This window comes from Gymnoscopelus microlampas (assembly GCF_963454915.1).
Source record: "Gymnoscopelus microlampas genome assembly, chromosome: 1".
In the NCBI taxonomy this organism is placed as follows: Eukaryota; Metazoa; Chordata; class Actinopteri; order Myctophiformes; family Myctophidae; genus Gymnoscopelus; species Gymnoscopelus microlampas.
Genome location: NC_139962.1, coordinates 21,115,449 through 21,136,052, shown reverse-complemented (window position 1 = coordinate 21,136,052; position 20,604 = coordinate 21,115,449). Strand labels below are relative to the sequence as shown.

The 20,604-nt window shown below is 40.4% G+C and overlaps 1 protein-coding gene across 1 annotated transcript; it reads right to left on the bottom strand.

The window, feature by feature from the left end:
* Window positions 1-1,304: 1,304 nt before the first annotated feature.
* Window positions 1,305-5,365, bottom strand: LOC311052595 (uncharacterized protein). The gene is made up of 6 exons (XM_084067614.1): window positions 5,240-5,365; window positions 4,898-4,938; window positions 3,874-3,999; window positions 3,325-3,407; window positions 2,560-2,761; window positions 1,305-1,751 (listed from the first exon to the last, which is right to left on the bottom strand). Exons 3-5 carry the CDS (start codon window positions 3,941-3,943, stop codon window positions 2,600-2,602), a joined length of 315 nt encoding a protein of 104 aa, XP_083923740.1. The 5' UTR covers window positions 3,944-3,999; window positions 4,898-4,938; window positions 5,240-5,365; the 3' UTR covers window positions 1,305-1,751; window positions 2,560-2,599.
* Window positions 5,366-20,604: the final 15,239 nt, after the last annotated feature.

Here is a 20,604-nt window from a genome sequence, read left to right as displayed (position 1 = left end):
ACACACACACACACACACACACACACACACACACACACACACACACACACACACACTTTCTATGGTGGAGGAGCAAGACCTTAAAAGTGAGGAAAGCGCATGGAGGCTGTGAATGGTATGGCCAGTGTGTGGTGGAAGTCAAAGCTCCCCCGATATATCAAGCTCAGCTTCTTCTCTGTGACTGTTGAGTCTGTTCTCTCTCTCTACAGACCTACGGCGGTGCTGGACCCTGAAGCATGCCCTACAGAAGTCCCTGGATGGGATGGGTGCTACACCTACGCAGTACTAAACATCAACCAGGAGGAACACATTACCAAGCATCTGTATGTGGATTATTGTCAAGTTATCATGAGAATTATCTGAAGCCTCCTGCCCAAACTTGAAAAACGGCTTAGCCAATATAGGGAATTGTGTGGTCAACTCAGTTTAGTTATGTGGGAACCCAGGTGAATGGTGCACCCACTGCACCTGACTTAGTCACATGACCAGGAAGTATAAAAGCCTAGCTCCTCCCATTAGAGAGCCATTTGTCTCTGCTGTAGGCTGCATGGTTCATGCAGGGAGAAGGAGAACACATGGTAGGCCAAAAACTGAACCTTGTAGATCTGCTACTTTGTGCGACCCTTTTGTTTGTTGCAGCTAATGCTAATGTTAGCTTATTGTTTGAGCACATGTTACTGCTGGCTTTTGTTTGTTTGGTTGCCTATTTTCTGTTGAGCACATTGAGGCTTCCCATGCTCTTTAGCACTTTAATTTAGCCAACATCATTGTGTTTTATTATCTTATTTTAATGCACCCTGCTGAAAAAACCAGCTTAGACCAGCCTAAGCTGGACCAGCTGGTTTTAGCTGGTCTTGGTGGTTGACCAGCTTAAGGTGTGTTTTCGCCAGTTTTAGGTGTGTTTTCGCCAGCTTAAGCTGTGTTTTCGCCACTTTTTAGCTGGTCTTGGTGGTTGACCAGCTTAAACTGGTAGGTTTTGCTGGTTTAAGCTGGTAGCTGGTTTAAGCTGGTAGCTGGTATTTATGATGATTTTGCTGGTCAAGGCTGGTTTAAGCTGGTAGCTGGTATTTATGATGGTTTAGCTGGTTTAAGCTGGTAGCTGGTTTAAGCTGGTTTAAGTCTGTTTTTTATTGTATTCAGGTGTATTCTGGTATGCAGTGAACAACTTTGCTGGAGAGGATGCATGATCATGGTAAATTTCAGCCAGGTGCCCACAGCACGTGGTATATTTAAAAAACAGTAGCCTACAGTAGCCTATATAAAAGTGAGCAAAATCCACAAAGGAATAAATAATCATGTATCAATTTCATACATAACAATACTTTATTAAACACTTATGAAAAAACTCAAAAACAACATTTAAATAACAAATAAATGTATAAATAAACACATAAATACATGAACTTCAACCTGAGGAACACACTAACACACACACAGTGTTCAAATGACTGGAAAAGAGTGAGAGAATATGAAAAATCGGACAGATCAGTCTTGATTACATGACTATGGAGATACTGTATACCAATTTGTGTGATGTTTGGAAAACATCTGTAAAGTTGTAGCCAAAAATGTGTCTTGCAAAAATCGGCCTGCTGGTGGCGCTATAAAGCATTACCCCCATATCAAACCCCCCCCCCCCCCCCCTACACAGACACACAATTTCTTGTCCTTTCTATTGATGTCCTGGCCATGGTCCATGGCCTTCCTCTTTGTGAGAATGTTCTGCCCCTGCAGCCACCAATGGAAACAGTCTGAAAGAAAAAAACAAGAACCCCCAACAATTAAACAAATATAATTAGCTTATACTGCATGCGGTGAGTTGTATGAATTGTGATGTTTTGAGAAAAAACTTAAAGTAACTTAAACTTCACCCATTTTCAACCTTATCTTCATATAACTAGTCCTCGCTAATGTTCATTATACAATGGCACCATTTCTGTCTACTCGTTCTGCCACTCATTGGTGGAATGTGGTCATTTCAGAAACCTGCCTACCAGTGACATCACCAATGAAGATCCCAAGCTAATAGAAACTACAGTGTGTCTCTACCTGGAAAGTTTGCATGCAGAAGTAGAAGCCATTGTTCTTGCATTAATAATGAACAAATAAAGTTGTTCTAAATGACCAAAACCTGCCTACCGATGATGTCAAAGGTAGGCAGGTTTCTAAACTGTCCACGACCTATCAACGAAACACAGAGTGAGTAGACATAAAAAATGTTCAGTCCTAAAATCGATTATTTTATTACAATAGAGTATTTTCTTTTATGATTGATTAATAAGCTTAATATAATCTCTTTTCCAGAAGGTGACATTCCCGTTTCCCGTTCAGTTTTTCATAGCTTCATTTGATTGGCTCGGCAGCAGATATAAATTGGAGACACGTGTTTCTGGTTGAAACAGTATGCTGCTGAGACAACCAAATGAAGGTATGAAAAACTGAACAGGTAACGCTAACGGGAATTCCACCTTCTGGAAAAGAGAACTACAGTCATGCACAGAGCAGATTGAATTATGAGATCAAGTCATAATGAACCCCCCCACCCCTCAGTAAACATACCTCTGAGTCCTGCGGTCAGGGGGGTTTGGCCTCCCCCTTGCTAGTGGGACATTCTTTGTAAGGCTCCTGCATGGTCTTCAGGGTTGTTGTCCCCCAAATGGCAAAAGCTAGCTCCTTCATGAACAGGGAGTCCTTGGTGTTTGCTGCCTGCCACCATCTTCCAGATCTCCTTTTCGAGCCACACACCAGAGCCAATGTGGACCTGAAACAGAAGAAAACAACACATGTTTTAGAAATTAAAAAACATTTTACCATGACATTTCCCAGACTCATTTTTGACAAAAGCAGGCACACTTCAAACAGAATTTACTGTAAAGAAATTACATTTTCAAGGACCCCCAAATGTGGACCCATTTAGAAAAGAGTTGGTGCCATGGACCTCCAATAGAGAAGATGTTAATTGTTGGATTAGATTTAGTACAGAATTCTACAACTGTCTATACTGTAGGTGGGGAGAGTTAAAGTAATTCTTATACAGTACATTGTCATTGGATTACATTCTAGCTGGTAAAATAGTAGTGAAATTAACCTTTTCCACCTGGCATCCCTATTTAGTGCATGCCATAGGCAAAACTGTTCAAAAATAGTTCAAAAAATAGCAAAACATAGCTGATCTACAAGCTCACGATGCATCATGACACGTTGCCTATTTTTGAAATGGTGCTTTTGTGCTTAACTGTTTCTTATTTAGCTGGGGACACTGTGAAACCCCCTGGGACCCCACTTTTAAGAACCACTGTCCTACACAGTATGTTTCTTCAATACCTTGTCACTGTTGGTGTCAAACATCCCAGGTGTCGATGCCAAATCGTCTGACTCGGGGGAAGAGGAAACGGAGGAAGTTGCAACTGAAAATGTAGAGAATCATATTTAAGCTCCTTTTGGCAGTATCACAGTACTTATATTGTACACATTGTCACCATTTTCCGTAGAACAGTATCACTGTCTAAACACACCTATGCTGTCACTGGTTTGCTTATCTGCAGCAGGGATGTCAGGCTTTAATGCAGAGCTATATTGGGGCCCTTCCTCCAGTTTCTGTTTTGCAATCTCTAATTTGTTGCATCTTAAAGCATGAACAGGGTACGAAAAATAAAAACTGAATTGATGTATGCCTTAGTAGGATACCAGTTTAATAATGAACCTAGCATCTGTCCACTCCATATAACATGCTTTCTATATAATGTTTTTTAACATTTGTGGTCAAGATCTAAGTAAAAAAGAACATGAGAACAAATAACCAACATATAGATATATACAAAAAGAGAAGAGCAAACTCATGCAATTGTTTCGTTAAAATTAGTAATTGCTTACTTAGTTTTAAGATGCTGTAGGTCCAGCTCCAACTCTTTGGCTTTCTTCTGGGTATGACTGTACTTGACATTTCGTCGTGGATAGCTTGGGTAACAGCATCTCCACCGTATTCAGACGAGTCAGAGTCTAAAGGTAGTGCAAGTGATATATTTTGGATAAAACAAGATGTTTTTTGTTAGAAAGTTAAAGTGGAATAAAATGTAATTTTATGCAACCTGTATCGTAGAGTATATTAATACAATAACTTATACAATCTGTATGTTAGAGTATGTTAATACAAATAATACTATATAACTTATATAATTGGGGTGGTTGTATTTCGTCTCCCTGCTCTTCTATTGAGACATTTAGATGGTGTCAAGGTCATGTCTCACCTAGGCACAGGATCTGACATGAATTTTGATCTGATGGTCAAGATTCAATTTATCCCCTGAGCAAGCAGGCCGGCTCTATTAGCTCAAAGGTAAAAGGTTACAGCACTTGCTCAGGAAACCGGGTTCAAATCCGGGGTAGAAGAGGAAAGTTACATAGTGCAGCTTTAACCCATTAAGACCTGGGGCCGATTCTAAAAATGTTCTCTAAATCCTAAAAGTTTTTGAACATAAAAGGATAAAGATTTGAGGTACAAATGTTCGCTTTAAAAAACATATATTCAAAGATTTTCAAAAATAGCAGATCTACAAGCTCATAGCGTGCCACTCTGTGTCACGCTATGAGCTTGTAGATCTGCTATTTTTGAAGCCAAAGGTCTAGCCAAAGAAATAAAAAAAATTACACAAATGCGTTCCTGGTCTAAATGGGTTAAAGCAGGGGTCTCTCCATCTCTCTCTAGACAATTCAGTTTCAAATTTTGTATGCCCACTTCTTTGTGTCATCACTTCCAATTGCACTTATTTATCCTGTATCCTGTATGAGTTCTGATTGGTTAAATTTGGGCTTACTAAAGAGGTGGAGAGTCTGGGAGACCCCTGTTACTGAACAAGCAATGATTACTTTAATATTTAACAAAACAATATCACTTTACCTTCAAACGGTTTTCTTCTCTTTGTGGGAGGGGTAGTAGGGCTGCAAACCATTCGTTTTGGCCACACGCGCACACACACACACACACACACACACACACACACACACACACACACACACGTGTCAGATTCTGAATTGGCCTATATTAAACATTATATTGTATATTCCCACTGTAATTTCTTGTAATTATTGTCATAATCCCTTTATCAAGACAAATTAAATAACTAAACAATGTTGGGTCATGACTTGTGATTGACACAGCAGCCTACGCACTTATAAATACAGTCAGTAATAGTAGGCTAAAAAGCCTACATAAATAGTATTTCTGTGTGTCAACACTCACCTAAAATGTCCGCCGCTTCTTCTTCTTTCTTTTATCTTCTCTGAAGCCAGTTTATAATTATTTTTGATGAATCCAAAGCAACGCAATTTATCTAACTTTCTATTGAAGTGGGAGCTGTAAGCTGTAGTCGACTCGAGACTGCATTCATTCTACCCGCGCGTCGCGAGCGGTCGCGAGCATAGAGTTCAAGGGTCGCGAGCCAGCTGAGACATTGTTGCCAGATTTTGTGAGAAAAATAAGCAGCGAGGTCTGTGAAAACAATTAAGCCCAAAAGAAGCGACATTTGCACTTTAAACCTATACACAGGTTTATAGAGCTTTATCTACAAGCTCACAGTGCGTCGCATTTGCAACACATTGTGAGCTTGTAGATCTGCTATTTTCAAAAAGAATAAGTGAAATATTTCACTAATATTTACAAGCAACAGAAAAACAAGCCCAAAGTCGCTTATAATAAGCAGATATGGCAACACTGCTCAGGCCCCATAAAGGGCCCACTTCTCTGTAAAAACAGATCACAAAGCTCACAACGCGTCGAATTGTGACAAGATGGATCTGTAGATCTGTTCATTTTGGTAACCATAGCAAAAAAAAGTGTTATTCAGAATCAAACTAGCATATTATTTGCCAATTGCGAAATTAAGTAAATACGTTTGGATGAATGTCATGATAATAATAATACCATTATTATTATTATTATTATTATTATTATTATTATTATTATTACCCTTATTAAATATATTATTTATGTCACATCACAAGAAAAGCATAAGAAATGTAAAGTGAAATAAAAAAAAATACAATACATTACAATAACATACTGTATATACTGGGGGGGGGGGCAATTGTAACAGAAGAAAATCTTCACAGTCTAATGGCAGGTATGATGTCTCCCCGGGATCCAAAGTAGTTAAAATAGCAGATCTGCAAGCTCACAACGCTTGTAGATCTGCTATTTTTTGTATTAATTGATGGATTTTTTTCATTTTTTATATTATATATAATATTATATTATATTATATTATATTATATATTTTAGATTTTTATATAATCATATTTGAGCTGGGGACCCCCCACCCTGATAAGCACTTCGAATGTAGGAGTTGATGCATTTACGTTTAGTTTGACTCTATTGTTAAAATAGCAGATCTTCAAGCTCACAACGCCTGGCAAGGAAGGTGTTGTAGATCTGCTATTTTCAATTTTTTTTATAGTATAGTTTGTTGATTACTTTTGATGCAGTAATGGTGGGGTTTTTTTAGGTACTAAAAAGGTCTTAAAAGTCCTTAAATTGTCACTTCACTGTCATCTGGGGACCACCCCAAAATCACGTGGGGACCCCCCTGGGAGTCCCGATCCACATGTTGAGAACCACTGATCTAACCAAACTTGACCAGCTGCTAAGCTGGTCTTTGCTGGTCTTTGCTGGTCTGTCCAGTGTCCAGCCATCTGACCAGCTAAGTCTAGCTGGTAAGCTGGTCTTTGCTGGTCAATCCACCCATTTGACCAGCAAAGACCAGCTACCAGCTTGGCTTTGCTGGTCAGTCCAGCCAGCCAGCTGGCTGACCAGCAAAGACCAGCAGAATCCAGCTTAGTGACCAGCTAACCAACTACACTGGCAAACCAGCCTGACCAGCCTGACCAGCTTGTCCAGCCTGGTATGCCATCTAAACCAGCTTAAGACCAGCCAAGACCAGCTAATACCAGCTAAAACCAGCAACCATCATAAGCTGGTTTGTGCTGGTTTTTTCAGCAGGGCATTTATTTATTATTTCAGTTTTACAAATGAAGTGACCTCCTGTGGTGTCTGTTCTGTCTGCCCTACCTGGAAACACGGGTAAAGCAGTATACATTTTATGCATTGCCTCTTTGTGGATATTAATGTATTTTAGTTTGTAACATCACTGTCTTCTTTTATACAGCAGCTCTGGTGTTGAGGTTGCCCCCCTCGCCTTGGCCTTGCATTGTGTGCACAGTTACTGCAACACAAAGTAGGTTTTAAGCTGTTTGTTCTTGTAATGATTTGAATATAGTGTTTTATTTAGTGTGATACTAGGGCTGGCAACTAATGTGTTTTGTTTGTTTCCCTAAAGGGACCACACCGGCCACTGTTTTCCACTGTTAATTTACTCTTTTTGTTTTGTTTATTTGAGCCATCTAGCCAAGGTACACTGAAGGCATATAGGTTTTAACATTTATCCATATTGGCATATTTTAACTGTTTCTCTCCTGTTCTGTTACAGTTTAATTCGTGTAACCCTGTTCAAGGCCGGGTCCGCCCTGCTGCACACGGCTTTCCTCTCAGCTTGGGACTGCACTGGGGATCCCTTTGGTTTTATTGGTGTGTATTGATATAACCTGGCACTGCATGTTTTGTATTTCAATTTTGTATTTATATTGCATGATTTCTTTGAGGCCAGGCCTGTCCCCTTTTCTTTTCCCCTAGTTATTTTGGTATTCACTGTGTGCACGGGCCGACCCGCCCTTCCTTAGACTGCGAGAGGTAACTGTTAGATTGCCATTTTAATTCTAAATACCTTGCCTTAAGGACCTTAATTGTCGTGCTAGTTTGTAATAGACAACAGTGATGTGTTTTGTAATTTCATGGTAATAAAGTTGTATTTTTCCACAAACTGCCTCTAGTAAAGTAATTGTACCTGTTTAAGGGAAGTTGAACAGTGTAAGGTTTAGGGGATCCTCCTGCCCCCTCCACAAGCGGGAGGTGGCGTAGTCAGGCATATTACAGTATTACTTCTCAGTTACTACAGTTATTTTTATTTTTATTTTTTACTAAATATCAGTTAGATAGTTGTCTAGTATACGTAGGTTGAAAACCTTTACAAAGAGAAAAAGACAAAACAAAATACAAAGCAATCATTGAACAATCAATCACTCATTTAAGGCATGAATCACAAATCACATACAGTATACAGTATCTAACAAATAAAACATTCAACCAGGCATTAACAGAAACTCCTATACAAAGCCTATATGAAATATTAGATTTTACCTTTTCAATCAAACACAATCACAGCAGTTATATGTGGCCTAGCATTAGCAACAAACACATAAATAACAGCATTAGCATCAAGCAATGACAATAAAAAACGCTTATCTTATCCCAGCGGCATCCCCCTCGATGGCTTGTGAGTTTCAGCTCTCCAAACCGTGTACATCGGTTGAGAACTCAGCGCGTTGTGGTGCTTTTCATGCCTCAATAAGCTCTGCTTTTTTTTGACTTATACTTTAGCTGCAAACCCCACAACAAGTCGCATCCGCAACATGTTGTGGGCTTGTATCTCGTCATGCGTGCGTCGAAGCATTACTCAGCATAGAAATAACAGGCATAGATCCATGCTGGGTCTGACTCTGCTGTTTGAAAAAAGAGGAAAGCTAAATTAAGCATTGGAGTGACTATGCAGTTAGCCAAGCCATCTTGTTATACCAGTTCTTTGAAAATTACCTGATATAAGACATCTGTCCTTTGATTTTCGTGTGATGTTGACATCAGGTTGATTAGGTCCAAGCTCTTTAATTCTCAATTTCTCTAGCAGTGTTTATTTGTTTGTTTATTTGGATCCCCATTAGCAGTTACTACCTTAGCAGCAGCTACTCTTCCTGGGGTCCACACAGAAATAAATTACATTACATTACATGAAAACATTTTACATGACAGTATCAAAAAAATGTTAAACACTTAAAATGCAACCAAAATGGAAAATATGAATCAATCTTGATTATGGTGTAGTAGCCTAAATTATAAATGTAACATCTTAATGATACCTCAACAACCAAATTCAAATAAATTCAGGTTTACATATACAGTTATATTACTGTATGTAGAAACATTAAACATGCAGTTAGCCGTGATCAAAAAGCAGATTCCATAAGATATTTTTTAAATTTATTTTGAGTTGTGATGGAAGACTTTCATTGCTCTATACATTACTGAGTGTTGCATTGAATTAGTTTTTGAAATGGGAAGCGTAAAGAAACGTTGTGATGAATGTCTGGTGTTATAGGTGTGTTCATCTGAGCTAAACTTCAGCCGGCCATACAGGACAGCCGGGACCCTAGATGAAATAATGCCTATGACAAAAGACAGCTGGGAAATATGAAGTCTGTCTTCCACCAAAATGCCATGCATTCTTTTGGTGTTTGTTCTTTTTGTACAGCACAGAGCAATTTGTGCAGCTCTATTTTGGACCAGTTGTAATTTTACTAAATCCTTTTTGGCAGCACTAGACCAAACTATTGGACAATAATCCAAATGAGAGAGTGTTTGCACAATTTGGGGAATGCATTGTTGTGGTATATATATAACATTTAAATTTGTTCAGTAATAAAGTATGATCTATGACATCGAATGCTGCACTACAATCTAATAATACTGCATCCACTACCTCTTTATTATCTATATATCTTAGACAATCATCTGTTATCTGTGGTAGTGCTGTACCAGTCATATCCCCTTCACGGTTAGCATGCAGAAAATTTGAAAATAGTTTATTCACTGTAAAAATAAAAATAAAAGCCTTGTATTTGGTCGGTTACAATTCTTAGTAGTTTGCTGAGAATCGGCAACAGACTGATTGGACGACTGTTTTTCCACTAAAATTCTCATTTGTATTTTTTGGTAGAGGCGTTACTTTTGCTTCTTTCCACCCCACAGGAAATACACCACTTGTTATACTGGCATTGAAGATGTGGCATACAGGACCAGCCACATCACTGGCTACCATTTTAAGAAGTTTACCATCCAAATTATCCTTACCTGCTGGTTTGTCATTATTAATGCTTAATAGTAGCTGTTGCACATTTTCTACATTTACTTTCTTTAATTCAAAATGACACTTCTTACCTTTCATAATCTGTTCTTCTATATTAGAATATGATAATGTGTTACTTGTGGATGACATTTCACTTCTCAATTTGTCCACCTTATTAATGAAAAAACTGTTAAAATAATCTGCTATCTCACTGGGCTTTGTTAAAAATGATTTGCCAGTATCAATAAATTATGGTGTTGAACTAGGCTTTCTGCCCATTATATCATTGGTGCTCCACAGCTTTTTCCCATCATATTTACACTCATTTAATTTTGATTTAAAATACATAATTTTATTTTTCCTATTTATTTTTGGTAACTTGGTTTCTCAGTTTACAGTATATTTGCCAGTCATCTTTGTTGCCAGTCATGTTTGCCACACCTTTTGCCACATCCCTTTTAACCATACACTCTTTCAAGGCTTGGTCAATCCATGGTGCCCTGACATTTTTCACTGTAAATGTTTTCACTTGTGCATGTTTATTAATAATTTCATAAAATACATTTTCAAAAGCTTTAATTGCCTCATCTGGATTATCCTCCTTATATATCCTTATATATTTCCGACCAACATATATTACCTACATCTTTACAGAACGATTATTGACAGAACCTCTTGCATGATCTCTTATAGACCACCTTAGGAGCCACTTTAGGTACTTGCTATGGCCACTATGTTGTGATCACTACATCCAATAGGAACTGATACTCCTTTAGAGCAGAGGTCAACATCATTAGTGAAAATGTGATCTATTCAGGTTAATGTCATTTTACCAGCGCTATTTATGCAAATGCGTGTATTTTGTTTGATAACTTGGGTTAAAAAACATGCATATTTACAGACACAACTTTCTTTTTAGTGGGCATTCACGTGATAGCCAGTTAATATTAAGATCACCCATCAAATAAACCTAATTTCCAATGAGGTGTTCTCCTCTCAAATGGAGTTTGCTGCAGTGATTTAACCAAGTTGTCTTTTTCCATCATGAAATTAAACCATTACTGTGTTTACACTATTACTGTGTTTAAGCGACGCTCGTCATTAATATTTGTACATCCCCACTACTAGGCCAAGGAAGAAATGCCACAGAATCCAGGGAAAAAAAGATGTTGATTGTATGACCTACAGTTCCAGAGTTATAGGCCAAAACGTGAATCTGCCTGTTACAGCGCCACCATGAGGCTGTTTTGAAAAATGTAGTGTGGCATTTGTTCCTTGGCCTAGTGGAGATGTGCATACAAAGTTTCACGGAAATCGGACGCTGCGTTCATGATCTGAGGCATTCTGTACAAAACGGGCCATTCCTGCAAACTTTGGAAGCCAATCAATCAATCAGGATGGAATATGAAAAATCTGACAAATCTGTCTTGATCACATGACAATACCGATTTGTGTAACGTTAGGACAACATTTGTAGGAGTTGTTTTGCAAAAATCGGCCTCCTGGTGGCGATATAACAGACCAATGTGAATAAATTGGGGCAGATGTTTTGCCCTGACCTCTGTGCCTTCAGCCTTGCGGATATAAAAAAAAGCCTGCTTATTGTGTAAAAACATTTTTTCTTACCTTTAATTACCTGAATGCCCCCGCCCCCCAGTTAAAAATCACTATAACGATAGAAAGCAAGAAATGTTTTTTTTTTTAACACATCTTTTAATTATTATCATTACAAACTAGTAACTAACTAAAAAAAAAACTTTAAAGCGAGAGGCAATGACTGGTGCTAATAATGATTTGTGCGCCCAAACATGTGACAGTCAGTAACCTATCAAAGAGTAACGTTATACAACGTGGAACATTTGTATCAACATTTGAAGATTTCATGGCAGATAACACCTTTTACTCTCTGGTTACTTGCTATTATTTATCTGGCTTGCTCATTTTAAATAAATTACAGGATGCAGATTTCAAAGTATTTTTATTCAGGTCGGTGGGGTGTCGGGAATGGTGGTGCGGCGCACTAGCACCCTCCATGGATTTCCAATTATAGTTTAGTTTCCTAATCTTCTTTATTTTTACTTCTCCAACAACACTTCAGATTTTCAAACTTTCACAAACTTTTCTGAGTTCTCTGTCTCTCTTTCTGAATCTCTGATTGACACCAGCTGCTTCTAAATTATAGGCTCTCTCAGTATCTCTTTCAAAATAAAAACTTGGTTATTTAGGTTTTGACAGCACAGTTACCAAGGGTGAGTAAGACGATAGCAGCCAGGACAAGGCTGGCCAGTCACTGCCATAGACACCATATGTTTTGAGACAGCAAACTTGTGCTGTGGGAATCAACGCACAGGATCCATCACAAGGGCGTCCCACACCTACCTTGCTGGTGAGCTAGCCAGGTTTGGGCCTTTTTTTTGGCTGAAGTGGGAAATGTGGTATATCTGTTTTGTTTTTTTGTCCAAAATATTGTCTACTGTATATACAGACTGTATATAGACAATATTTTGGACAGTACATTCATGGAACCAACTGCTGACCAGCAGGGGGGTATGTGACCATATGTCTCTTTTACAAAAATAGACTACTGGAAATGTCTTGGACCCAGAAATGTTGTTTTCTATTTACTTTTATTGTTGAAATGTAATCAATAGGCCTATAGTGTATGATATTCAACTTTGTTGCTAAAAGTTGAGTGTTGAGTAATTAGAATAATTAGCATAATTAACCATTTATTGGCCAATAAAAGTACAACAGGACTGAGTGGGGTATACTCCGGGTATTTTTTTTTCTAAAGGTCATTTAGGTCATTCAGTGCCTTAATAACAAATTCCCAACAGCTGACCTTCTTTGCTGACCTCTCCTAGAATACATGGATTTTTGGAGGTACAAGCACAGCTATCATTCCTATGGCCATCAGTTTCATAATTTGAATAAACTCTTTTGGGTCAAACTATCCTGCTTCCAATTCAGGGGTGTCATTTGGGGTTCCAGGGGATGGCAATTGCCACCCCCTAGCTTTCACATTTAACCTAAAAATTCACGGCTAACTTACAGTCAAGTTCAGCAGCAGGGAGAGAAGTCTCTCTCCCTGTGGCATCAATGTTGCTGACCACTAAGTGGACAGAATGCTTGAAGTGAAAACAAGATGTCAAATTAATTTCCCCATTATGTTGATGTGCTGAGCATGAGGAAACTGTATGCTGCTGTAACTTTGCCCGGCAGCAACAGATATGCTGGCTTGTCACAAGGAAAGGAACAGAGGTTTAAGAGAGACTGTGTGAAATAGACTGGTAATGTAAGCTGTTAATTGTCATTATTACAAGAGACTTAGGTTGACAGTGTCACTGTACATTCGTCCATCTCTGTGCAGGGAGTAATGACCTCAAAAGGTTTTTTTTTTTAAAGAAAAAGAAGGAGAAGGTCCGCACACTGTTTCAAGCTCCAAGAAACTCTTTTTTAATACTGCAACGAACGTTTCGACCTTTAGGTCTTCATCAGGCAAAATTTATGATTTAATCTTTTTTTAAAGCCACATTGGTGCCAGCTATTATAACTCATATCGTGAATCTGTAAATAGTATTACACATTACAGCAAATATTACGGTATCGTATAAAGGGTACTATTTCCCCAAACCAATGCTCTTGAAAATCTCGAAAGTATTTGCGGCCCACCCACCACCACGTGCATTTTCATGTGATCAATGATCAGATGAGTTTAATGATCAATCAATCGATTGTGTTCTGGCTTTAATTTGGATTTGGATTTGGATTTGATTTCCTCTGTATCTGTATTAGTATCTGCACTAACACTGTGTAAGAAGAGTCATCGCAAATTAATGCTTTTAATTCTACAAGCAACACCTACAAGCAATGTGTGAACAGTCATAGCCAGTGACCAGTGTTTCCTCATGCTCATCACGTCAACACTATGGGGAAATTCATTTGGCATCTTGTTTTTAAACCCTGCATTCTGTCTATTAAGTGGTCAGCAACACTGATGCCACAGGGAGAGAGACTTCTAAATGCTGCTGAACTTGACTGTAAATTATGCCGTGAATTTTTAGGTTAAATATGAAAGCTAGAGGGTGGCAATTGCCATCCCCTGGAACCCCAAATGATGCCCCTGAACAGGAAGCAGGATAGTTTGACACAAAAGGGTTGATTTAAATTAAGGTTAAAAATACATTCATACAATTTCTAAATCGAAACAGGAGCTATAGGACTGATGACAGGTGTGTAACTGGAATTGAGCTGAGATGGAGTGGTTGGAGTGCAGAGACAGAAAGAAACAGAGACAGACAGAGAGAGAAAGAGGGTCCCTCTGATAATGTTTGCAGTTAATTGCAGAACACTGCATTCTGCTTCTCTTAGAAGCTAATACATCCATGTTTGGAACAAACTTTTTCAACAGCAGTCATTTTTAACTTGAAATGATAAGGGAAACACAGGTGGTTTCCCTTGGTAAATGGTGCATTTATATAGCGCTCTTATCCAAAGCCATTCCACAACCATTATTAACCATTATTGTTTGATGTACATTAAACCTTTCTCCCCAGACAGTCAGAACTTAAAATCAAGTCGAGTCAAGTCATCTTTATTCATGTAGCACATTTAAATAACAGTTGACCCAAAGTGCTTTCCAATGAGGCATGACAAAAGAGAAACGATATATGATATGATGAGAGAAATTATATATGCGTACTGTAGGCCTACATAATAAATCATTGTCCACAAAAGCCAGACTAATGTCAAACAGATACAATACAATAACATTATACATTAGAAAATGTATTATTCATACAAAATGTTTGACTAATTTATCTCGCTCCTTAGACTCGATTCAAGCGACAACGAGCGACGGAGAAGATGGCAAATGTGTTTGTAAAGGTTTTTTATTCATAAGGCTATCATAGTCATAGCCTAGAACTGTAGCCTACTATGTCCCGAAACTAGCTGTTGCGAAAATGAAATGAATAGGTTTTTTGTTTTGCAAAATAAAGCAATGCTGTCCACCATGAGTCTGGGCCGTGACACCACATAGCTTGGCAAGGCTGTCATAATCTGAACCTTTATGGAGTGATAGAGAGACGGACTGACAGACAGAATGTGACACTTAACAAGCGACTGAGTGTCAGACTGGCATTCTGCCTAACAGACTGTCACTCTAGTCTGACTGGCTGTTCAGCCAACTATCTACCTTCCTGACTGATTAAATGACAGACAAACACTTCCTGTATGTTACCTATCCACTTCGTGCCTTGTGGCACATAAGGCCTTCACAGAGCGCTTCCACTTGTACAGCCCTCACTTCAGACCATGATTTCCATCCTGCTTCTTTTCTTTCTTCCTCAACGGTACGCCTCCAGGTGGTCTTTGGTCTTAATTTTCTTTTTTTCCCTTCTGGTGCCCAGGTCATTGCTATGTTGCAGTCGTTGTTGTGGTCCTGCCGTAGTATGTGTCCAATCAGCTTCCATCTTCTTAGCTTCACTTCCTCACTCAGCGGCTTCATCTCGCCTATATAAATGCCTACTATCTTAGTAGGCATTTATTATGGAACACATCAACTGCCTTGTTGTGTCATTTGTTCATTGTCTCCGCCAGGCCGAAAGGCATGGCGAGAAAGTATGTTTTACCCCCTGTCCGTCTGTGTGTGTGTCCGTCCGTCCGTCCGTCCGTCCCTCCGTCCGTGTGTCATTCTGTCATTTTGTGGACAGCTAATCTCCGGCACCGTTGGCTTGATCGCAGCGAAACTGTGCACACACACTCCCTGGATGCCAAAGCCGAACCTCTGCTCCAAATGTTTCACATGGGCCTTTTATAGCGCCACCAGGAGGCCGATTTGTGCAAAACACATTTTTGAACAGTACTCCTACAGATTTTGGCCCAAAATCCCCCAAATCGGTACACAGTATCTCTATAGTCATTAAAAGAAACTCAGAAGCTCATTTTAGATTTTTCATATTCCATCCTGATTGGCAAAAATGTCTTTCAAAGTTTGCAGGAGTACTCCGTTTCGAACAAAATGCCTCAAATCATGATCACAGCATGCAATTTCCGTGAAATTTTGCACACACATTCCCATTAGGCCGAGGAAGAAATGCCATTTGAAAATGTTCAAATCAGCCTCATGGTGGCACTGTAACAGGCCTATAACTGCACCGATCAGTGTGCACACTCTCTAGAGGCCAAGGATAAACCTTTGCCCTGCATTTTTCACATTTGCCTTCTATAGCGCCACCAGGAGGCAGACTTATGTAAAACACATTTTTTGATATTAAGCCTTCATATTTTATCCAAATTTCACGCAAATCGGTACACATGATCTCTATAGTCATGTGATCTGTTTGATTTTTCATATTCCATCCTGATTGGCTAACATTGACATGTAATGTTTGCAGGAGTGGCCCGTTTTGAACAAAATGCCGCAAATCATGAACGCAGCGTCCAATTGCGGTGAAACTTTGAACCCACATTCACATTATGTTGAGGAACAAATGCCACCCTTTTCACATTGGCCTGTTATAGCGCCACCAGCAGGTCAAATTTAGCAAAACACATTTTTGGAACAAAATGCCTCAAATCATGAATCATTATGTCCGATTGCCGTGCACGACCTAGGAATAAATGGCACCCTTTTCACATTGGCCTATTATAGTGCCACCAGGAGGCCATAATAACCTACCTGACCTGGCGGAGACCTGTGCTCCGAGGAGCACTTTTTCTAGTTTTCCATGTTTCACATCCGTATTGCAATACTGGCACCACTAGCGTCTTGTACGGTCTTAGCTTTGTTCTTCTTGTGATGCTGTTGGAGTCTTTTTAAGTCTGATGAATGCACCTCTTGCTTTTGACAGTCTATTCTTCAGGTCCTTCATGCCGCCTCCCTCTTTACAAAGTGTGGCTCCCAAGTAAGTGAACTGGTCTACCTCTTCAATATCCTGTCCATTGATCTGAATTCTTTCCTGGTTTCTTGCGCTAATCCTCATTGTTTTTGTCTTTTGTATATTAATCCTGAGTCCTACTCGCCTGGCTTCTTCATCCATTTGTGACGTTGCTCTGCTCCTGTGGTTTCTGTAATAATGTGTTTTTTTCCTGGAGCGGGTTATCAGCCCACAGCCCAACCCCCAACCTGGAGGGCCAGTGGGATCACTGTAGTCTGTGTCTGGTGTAGTAGTCTGGTGGTAGAAGGGTAGTCTGGTGTCTACCCTTCGACCTGTTCGGCGTGGGTGACACTGCCAGGAATACAATATTCCTGCCGACATAGATCTAGGGGTCATGGAGACGCGCAAACCACCCCACCACGATAAGGTGGTGATCCCGTCGGGGGTACTTCCTGTATGACTATCGCATTGAAATTGACTGAATGTATTTATTATAGATAGATTGTATTATTTTGTATGTCTCTGTCTTGCATTTTTGTCTACTTGGATTGATCGGCGTGCAACTTTGCACGCATACTCCTTAGAAGTCAAGTACAAACCTCCAAGGACCTCTCACGTCATCCAGTTATATCATGAGACAGATTTTTGCGAAACACTTGTTGTTACTACTCCTACAGATTTTTTCCAAACCTCACGCAAATTGGTATACATTATCTCTGTAGTCATGTATTCAAGATGTATCTGTCGCATTTCTCATATTCCATTCCGATTCGCTATGATTGGCCTCCAAAGTTTGTGGGTGTGGCCCGTTTTGCACAAAATGCCACACATCATGAATGCAGCACACGATTGCTGGGAAACTTTGCACGCATATTCCCACTAAGCCAAGGAAGAACCTCCATCCCCAATTTTTCAAATCTCCTCATGGTGCCGCTACAACAGCCCACTTAACGTTTGGCCTATAACTATTGAATCGATGGGTCGTAAAATCAACATTTTTTTTTTCACTCGATTCCTTGGATCATAACGCAACTTTGTTCGAGCCAGATTACATTTTCTGCCATAATGCGTCTTCTTTGAAACTCATTTTGCTACTACTACAGATTTTGTCCAAAACTCACACAAACCGGTACACATTATTTCTTCGGTTATGTGGTCAAGATGTATAAGTGTATTTTTCAGATCCCATTCCAAGTGGCTGTAGGCTGGAGCACAGGTGGAGACCTGTGCTCCAAACACTTTTCTAGTTCAATAAAAAACATTCTGTCAAATCAAATACTTCCCACCTGTTTGAGTAAGCCTCTGTCTGTCTGTCTGTCTGTCTGTCTGTCTGCCTGCCTGCCTGTCTGTCTGTCTGTCTGTCTGTCTGTCTGTCTGTCTGTCTGTCTGTCTGTCTGTCTGTCTGCCTGCCTGCCTGCCTGCCTGCCTGCCTGCCTGCCTGCCTGCCTGCCTGTCTGTCTGTCTGTCTGTCTGTCTGTCTGTCAGAGAATATTGATAACACAGCTTTCTCATTGCTCAAACTTGCTCATTGAGCCATAAATACTGATGAATATGTAGATCGGGGAGGGGGGTTGTACAATTATTTCATGTCCTATTTATTTTTCTCCCAATTTAGTCAACCTATTCTAGTCCCTTGTCACTGCTACTCCTACAGTTAGTACTGGGAGAGCACAGACAACCAGACAATCCAACGGTCTCCTTCGATGTGCAAGTGGTGTCAAGACCGTTACTTTTAACCGGACAGTGAGGAGTTTCATCATGAGCACACACTGTAACGCATGCAGAGGTACAAGCTATTCCTCCTACCATAGTTCCACACCCCACTTAACCGGTGACAAACCTGTCGGAGTCCCATGTTGCCCTCCTTCCCTGGATTCCATCCCGGCAACACAATAGTGTTTGTATGGACGTCTAGCCAAGCCGGAGGAACTGGCTAGACTGGATTCAAACCCCTAGTCTCCATGATGGAGGGCAGGAACTTTACCCCTGTACCACCTGAGCACCAGAAATCTGTGTTTAAATTATTGAAAGGCGAGACAACCTCCATGGTTCAAGCTCAAGGCCAGGCCAGGGAATTAAGATGTTCACAAGATCATCAGAGAAGACTGTGAGGAAAAGAAGGGAACAGAAGAGGGGGGGGGCTTTGTCCTTCAACTCACACCACTGGTCGCCGTCTGGGGAAAGACTCGCTTGGGCTCCTGACTGATATGTTAATTGATCCTTTACTGACTAACACAGGGTAAGTTATTCATGTGCTGTGAATATTTATGATAAAAAAAAGTCAAGAAAGTGACTGTTAACCTCCTCCCTCTATTCCCAGAACACTGGTTCTGAGCTATGCTGTCATCTTCCACTAGATACTGTAGAAGAGCTGAGACTGTGTGACCATCTCTGCCCAGGAGGTTTCATGTAATATTTACATTTGTTGCATGAGATAGTTCTGTCCAGCTTTTCCTCTCTGATTCTCAAACAGCACACAACCTACACTAGGGTACATGTCTATATGATGCAGGACCGTACGTGATTCAACTAAGCCCCCAGAACCGAGAGAGAGAAGTGAAGAGCCTTAGTCATGGTGGCCGATTTTGGTACTGCAGCTTACTACAGCTGGGGCCAGACACATGAACAGCAAAAGCAGTTTCGACCAATGGGCTCGACTCATGGGCTTGCACGCGGGGTTGCGCTGCACACAGAGGTCACACTAATGTGCATGCGAGACAACGCGCAGAGGCCCCAGATAGGCCCCGTCCGTGAGCAACTTCATACAAGTGAATGGGCGGGATTTCCGGTTACCTCTACATATACACTGCTCAAAAAAATTAAGTGAACACTTTGATCCCTTAATTCTTTTGAGTTTTTTCGTTAGCAGTATGTACACAGTTCATGAAAAAACTCAAAAGAATTAAGGGATCAAAGTGTTCCCTTTATTTTTTTGAGCAGTTTATATAACTCTATGGATTCAACTATGTTGTTCAACACAGAAACGTGATCATTGATCTCATGAACAAGGAGAGCATACTATAGCAGTCTTTCTGTCTTTCTTTCTTTCTTTCTTTCTAGATACTAGACCATACCCGTAGGGGGATATGAGCACCCAAAGTGTGCAGTTTGGCTTATGCGCTGTGAACAGACAGTTTATCAGGGATGGAAAGTGAGTTCTACTCTGTAGTGTGTACACACAGCACACGCACATCCTGTCGTGGAGGCACAGAACACACACAAACACCCGCGCATATACAGATCTAACAGACACGCGCGCGAGCCGTCGCAAGCACACGCACGCACGCACGCGAGCACACGCACGCACGCACGCACACGCACACAGCACGGTACATCCTCATGTGGGCAGAGCCGTGCCCCGTCGCGAACACACACACACGGGCGTCGCGCAAACACAAACAATGTACATTCTGACACGTGCCTCACACACACACACACACACACACGCCACGGAGCCGCGACGCAGAATGGAATGTGGCTCCCTGGCGTTGCCATGTTGGCCTATTGTAACCAGTTCAGGGGCAATATTGGTGGTAGTGTGTTTTTGGCGTTGGTTGTGAAAGTGCAGACCGGGTGTGGGGACGCGTTGTGAGCTTGTAGATCGGCTGTTTTCCAAGAGGCAATGTATATGTGTGAAGGCGCTTCGTTTGGCCTTCTTTTAATAGACCTTGTTGCTTGTAGGGCTCGCTTCGTTTGGCCTTGTTTTCATAGACCTT

Bases quoted from the DNA above. Each gene is read 5' to 3' on its own strand.
- LOC311052595 (XM_084067614.1), bottom strand. From the start codon at position 3,943: ATGTCAAGTACAGTCATACCCAGAAGAAAGCCAAAGAGTTGGAGCTGG. The intron at 3,408-3,873 runs GTAAGCAATTAC...CTACATTTTCAG, and splicing joins CTACAGCATCTTAAAACTAA to TTGCAACTTCCTCCGTTTCC. The intron at 2,762-3,324 runs GTATTGAAGAAA...CTTCTGTTTCAG, and splicing joins TTGACACCAACAGTGACAAG to GTCCACATTGGCTCTGGTGT.